The sequence below is a fragment of the Acomys minous genome, assembly GCF_964271855.1.
Source record: "Acomys minous genome assembly, chromosome: 20".
In the NCBI taxonomy this organism is placed as follows: domain Eukaryota; kingdom Metazoa; phylum Chordata; class Mammalia; order Rodentia; family Muridae; genus Acomys; species Acomys minous.
This window is the reverse complement of record NC_140502.1, coordinates 18,799,513-18,805,968: the sequence shown is the minus strand read 5'-3', so window position 1 is coordinate 18,805,968 and position 6,456 is coordinate 18,799,513. Positions and strand designations below refer to the sequence as shown.

General features: G+C 41.0%; 1 protein-coding gene across 1 annotated transcript; it reads left to right on the top strand.

The window, feature by feature from the left end:
* Positions 1-2,350: 2,350 nt before the first annotated feature.
* Positions 2,351-3,289, top strand: LOC311591434 (vomeronasal type-1 receptor 1-like; the record flags this gene model as incomplete). The annotated part of the gene is made up of 1 exon (XM_084771017.1): positions 2,351-3,289. Exon 1 carries the CDS (start codon positions 2,372-2,374, stop codon positions 3,287-3,289), a length of 918 nt encoding a protein of 305 aa, XP_084627143.1. The 5' UTR covers positions 2,351-2,371.
* Between the last annotated feature and the right edge of the window lie 3,167 nt (positions 3,290-6,456).

Genomic DNA, 6,456 nt, shown 5'->3' with positions numbered 1-6,456 from the left:
CACTTCTAGTAAGGCTCCAAAGGTGTATGAGAAAATGAGTCATGATCTACCTCAAAACAAATGACATTGGAAAAACCAAGAACTCATGGGGAAACACTGGCTTCAGTTGTTTGATTTGTCATATTAAAATGTTTTTTGCCACACGTGGGAATTAAAAGACTCCAGATCACAAATCTTTGTGGAAGGACTTGACGTCAGCACAATTTTGTAAAAGTAAAGCTTACAATAAATGTAACCCCTGCAAACACACCTAACAAATCCCTTAATCTCCCCTGGAGTACACCTCTCCACACCTGAAGACACCACCAATTCAAAACTTAGATTACCCCAAAGGAAACACGGTAAACTTCTTCTACTTCTGCTCAGCTACTAATTACGATCTCACAAAGCTCAAGGGCATCACCACTAATTACCAGAAAGTGAAAATGGTGATTTGCTCTGGGGATAAAAGCTTTTCTTTCATTAGAGTTGATCCAATATCCCCAAACAGACGTAGTCAGCATCACCACAGATGACATATAAATGGACGCTCTGAGGGCTGTCACGTCCAGGCACTGTCCCTTTATGAGATCCGATATCTGGCTTCACTCAGTGATCAGCACAACATTCCTGGAAAGTATGGAACAGGTAAGCATTCTGTCTGTATGTCTTAAGGAGTATATGCCCAGAGAAGATCTTCGAACAGAGAAGTCAGGGCTGTGTTTCTGCAGATTTTGCCTCCATTCCGGTGAGCAATCCCTCCTTGATGTGGCTGGGAAGGTGATAGTCTTGCAATTTTAGATTTCTGCTTGAAGTTGTCTGCTAACTTCTACAATTCACAGGGTCTTTTGAAGCCAACATGCATCATTAGAATGGCTTTGTTTTTCTCTGCATTGTTTATGTAACTATGCTCATGATTTCATTAGTCTGAAGAAATAACTATTTCAAGGCTCAGAACTCAATTGAAACTATTCTTTAATGTGACATCTGTATGTGAGATGACAGGTTTTTAGCTCTTGTATACAGCTGGTTATTCACATGGAAAACAAAAAACTCATGTAACTATCAGACTAAACATGAGCTTTTAAAATCTGAGTTTCAAATAATCTGGGTGGGCAAAGACTTTAGTGGTAATGGTGTTAATGTTTTTGATTGTGAGTGGTGAAAGCTGGAGATACATCAAGGATGTGTCCAACATCTGATTCCTTAAAAAAATTTTTTTTATCAGTAACAACAACAAAACCAATTTTCAGACATCCAATATACAATGGTGTGTAGTAAACATTCTCACTCCAGGAGGGCTGATTAGGGGAACACCAATGAAAGCTGGGTCCAGTCTGACCAAAGCAAGACTATTCCTTAACTCCCATGTATGTTATTTCTGGACCCTCCCACCCCACTCTGCCTAATTCTGTTGCCTACTGCACAGACAACATCTGATTCCTTAGAAAAACAAATTAAATTCAAATATTTGAATGATTTGCCTGAGTCCCTCATGTTTTATCCACATAGATGATTTTTGTGTAAATTAAGGTTCCTCCATGTGAACAGAACACTAGTGACACTTTCAGATATGTTTTACATTCTATCATTATAATGATAGTATAAAAATACAGCGAAGCTACAGGGATTATTTTGGGGAAACATACATCAATCGCATTCTTCTATAAAGTATAAAATTAGTTATATTTTAAGGATATATTTATTCCGTTTTATCTTATGTACATTAGTGTTTTTCTTGCATGTATGTCTCTGAAGATACGAGATCCCCTAGAACTGGAGATATAGACAGTGATGAGATGCCAAGTCATTGCTGGAAATTGAACCCAGATCCTATGGAAGAGCAATCAGTGCTCTTGCCCACTGATCTATCCCTCCATCTCTGTATTATATATATTTATGCATATGACTGTTGTGCTACAATGTATGACTGCAAATACATGAATTCGGTACCACAAATGTGAGTAAAAGGTATTATATCCAGAACAATCTCTCCAACAACAAATTTGTATTTTTTAAACACATTGCTATACCATGAAGAAATATGCTGAATTCTGATGAAACAAAGATGCACTCCTGTCTATGAATGTTCGTGTGTAAAATATGCGGAGCCCATATTGTGCTAAAATGTGTTTCATGTCATTAGGCAACAGAGACAGAGTTGCATCACACACATAATTCCATCATAAAGCAGGAGAAAGCAAAGTAAGTATAAAATTGATATTCTGGATTAATGTCAATGCAGTGTTTTCCAGATGTTGTTCCTGTAGTGTGGTAAAACAATGCTGCCATTCTCAGGAAATCTATTGAAAATCTTAAACAATTGAGAACACTCTTGAAGACAAAACTGCTCAAATTTATTAATACTCCACTGTCCAATGAAGCCATCTCCATGTTGTCTCAATATGAAATCCTGAAAACCATGGAGGAAGTTGCTCTTCAGATCCTTTTGGTTTGCCAGGTTGGGGTTGGGACTGTAGCCAACATCCTTCTTTTTGTCCAAAATTTCTCTCAGATCTTTACTAAGTCTCAAATGAGGCCCATACAGGCCCTTCTTATGAACTTAGCTGTGGCTAATGCCTTCCAACTCCTCCTCTATGCACAACCAAATAATTTGTCTATTTTTATTAAAAGGAAGCTCCCAACTGACTTCAGTTGTAAATTTGGGTACTTCTTTAACCTGATGGCTCGAAGCACAAACATGTGCTCCACCTGTGCCCTGAGCACTTATCAGTTTGTCACTCTTGTTCCAAATAACTGGGGTAAGGCAATGCTGAGACGAAGAAACTCTAAGGCCCTGAGTAATTCTTGTTACAGTTGTTGGCTGTTAAGTGTCTTATATAATTCTTACATTCCAATGAAAATCACTGGTCCACAGAACACAAACAATAACACTGATTCCAAAATAAAGTGGATCTGTTCCACCTCCAGTTTTAGTGTAGCCATGGGCTTCTTGCGGTTTGCCCATGATGCCGTGTTCATCAGCATCATGATCTGGACAAGTGTCTCCATGGTGATTGTCCTTAACAGACATCACCAAAGATTGCAGTATATTAATAACCCCAATCAGGACCACAGAGGCTATGCTGAGACCAGAGCAGCCCACACCATCCTGATGCTGGTGGCCACATTTGTGAGCTTTTATCTCTTAGACTGTATTTGTACTTCCTTTCACATTTCTTTTGTGGACTCTCGTCCCTGGTTGAGGCGTATTGGTGAAGTTTTAGCCTCATGTTTCCCCACCATTTCTCCCTTACTGTTGATTTTTAGGGATCCTAAGGATCCTTGTTCTGTGCTTTTTGGCTGCTGAAAATCATATGACAAACATAAACAATAGCTTAGCTAACAGCCATCAATATCTTATTCTATAAGAATATATAGAACACCTTTATTTATGAACCAAGAATGGTAACTTACTACTGTAATCACAACACTAGGAATGTTGAGGTGTGTAGATTCCCATACAGTCTAGGCACAGTCAGAGTCCCTAATGGGAGGGACAGAGGACAAGGTACTCCTGACAACACAGTGGCCACATCAGGCTCACATAGGCCACAGGTAGCAGACGTGAAGCACAAGCCATCTGCCTGCAGTCAGGTATCAATATTTCCACCCTGGAGGCCTTCTCAAATGTCTGTGGAGCAGGGAGGATCAGGTGTAAGTCTTGGTCATAAGTCGGGAATCATCACGTCCAGGAGGTGAGAAGCGAACAGTTGGATTTGACTCTACAACTAAGCACCCTTCCTCTGGAGGATTTTTTCAGACCTCCAGGACTCTCCATGCCAGGTAATAGACAGGAAATAATGTGTTTTCTTGTGTGCTATTGTCACTACATCTTAAATGTGAAAACAGGGCTTTGTTCTATTTTTTTCTGTTTTATCCCAGTTTAAATTTTTTAAAAAATATATTTTAATAATTTATTCATATTACATCTCAATTGTTATCCCATCCCTTGTATTCTCCCATTACTTTTTCCCTCCCATTTTCCTCTTACTCCCTTCCCCTATGACTGTGACTGAGGGTCATTTATATATGGACACTAGCTGAAGGGGCATGTCCTATGAATGTCTTCACTTATCAGGAAAATGGGACATGGGAGGACATCCTATTGGGACTCTAGGTGAGAGAAGCATGGGAGAATAGGGAAATATAAGGATTCAGAGGGTTCTAGAAACCTAAAAGAAGAACACTATGACTGGTGGATCTGGGCCCAGGGGTCCTGCTCAAACGATGGCAACAGCCAAGGACAATACATGCAGTAAACTTCGAACCCCTACCCAGATATACCCAATGGACAGGACATTCTTCACAGTTGAGTAAAGAGTGGGGTCTGACTTTCACATGAACTCTGGTCCCCATATTTGACCATGTCTCCTGGATGGGGAGGCCTGATGGCTACCAAGAAGAGACTTGATACCCTATGACCATATACAGGGCTTTGTTTTATATACCCTCCTTCAGTAGATCCTGCATCAAACACAGGAATCTCTCTGCTCAGGGGAGTCACTGACTTCAAGCAACTTCAGCATCTTGTCTCATGGTGCTCCTCATCTTACTTCCTTGTACCTTTTAGAGAAACAATCCTTGCAGGGATTGACATTAGATCCTGGATATTTGTAACAATGCATACATATAAAGAAAGTTAGGATCCCACATCTCTAGCCTAGATCTTCAAAATACACTTATCTCTTCCAGTCAGAGTTCCAGCAAGCCTCTGAAATCATCTGCCTGGGAGAGCTGAAGAGATGGTGCAGTGGTTAAGAGCACTGGTTTTCTTGTAGAAAACCCAAGTTTAGTTCCCAGCACACTCATGGCAGCATATAGCCATCTTTTCCTCCAGTGCCAAGGTATTCAATGGCCCCTTCTGACTTCTGTGAACACCAGGGGTGCTTGTGATGCACAAATGTACATGCAGCCAAAATAATCACACATATAAAAAAATACAGAATGAAAACAAACACTCATACTTCAGGAAATACCTCTGCATGGTCCTCACCTGTGGGAGATAGGGCATTCCAGTCCATGGAGAAAATGATGGTTCTGTTTAAACTCATTTGTATCCAATATGATCCCTGTCCTATATTGTTCTGAGACCCATCCTTTACCATTTTATGACCTGTGCCTCATGCCAGTCACCATTAAATGCCTAGGAAAATTAGCCCAATTTATGATCCAGTTTGATCCTGAGTGTCAGGTGCACTCCTGGTCTTATGTGTGAGATTTCTATACACACATTCTCAGAGTAGGCATTAGATTATCTATAACCTGAGTTACGGACAATGATGAGCTGTTATGTGTGAGCTGGGAATTAAAGTCATGTCCTCTGAAAGAGCAGCCTGTGCTCTTAACCACTAGGCCATGTCTCCAGCTCCTAGCCTCACTTTCCACCCGGTAGTACTTTCCCCATACTGCTCAACCTCACTATTGGATTTCTGTTGCACAGTGCAGCCAGTGGGAAAATGTCCTGTTTGTTCTTAATATGCCCAAGAATGTTCAATCCTGGTATATTCAAAGGGGTAACTGGTTGACAGCCATGAACTCACACAGTTTGTAATAGTCACCAACCAACACATGCTTGCTCCTGTACACGATGGCAGAGAGACAATGTAAACCAGTGGATCTCTGCTGTTTTGGATCACAATACAGATGGACACATGATATTTTACCCTAAATTCTGAAGGGCTGAGGTTGAAACAGAAAACACATGAGTATCATCACATAAACAGTCTGCAGTTCTTTCTGACCTTCCGGGGCTAGGTGGGGTTCTTTTCATTTTGCTCACACTAGTGTGGACTGTCTCTACTCCCTATCAGTATTTTGTGGCCATATTGATATTAGAGCATTTAGTATAGGACACACCTAGTGTAGACCAACGGCAACATCAGGATCTTTTATGTGAACGAGAGCAGGATGTGTGGTAGGGTACAGCCAAAGTATGAGAGTAAGCCCTGATGGAGTGGATGTCAACATAAATATGACTGAGAAAGAATTTTGGGTCACAGGCAGGATCTGGCTGAGGGAACTCTGCAACTTTAATAGTGGGGGACCACCAGGAAGACTCATCTCCAGATCATTGACCCAAACCCTGACTCCAGGTAACTGGAGCAGTCTGGGCATGGTTAGAACATGATCGGCTAGAGAAAACAAACCAGAATGATTTATTAGCTGTAGTGCACTGCCATGAGAGCCACAGTTAAGCTAGGTCACCTGGCCATCTCCATATCTTGAGTCTCAGGAGGGACAACACAGATTCACAGGTGACCTGGCCATTAGTCAACTGTTCTTATAGCTTATGAGACATCACATGACAGTCAGAGTCCCCAAGGGAGGGACAGAAGACATAGGTCCACCTGATGACTCTATGTTGTCAAGAATTACATTTATCTAATTCTTTCCTGCTTGTCTGGACAGCTGTACTGGCCATTGCCATGTCCTTATTCATATTTAGTCTACATTATTACCATGGCAACATTGATA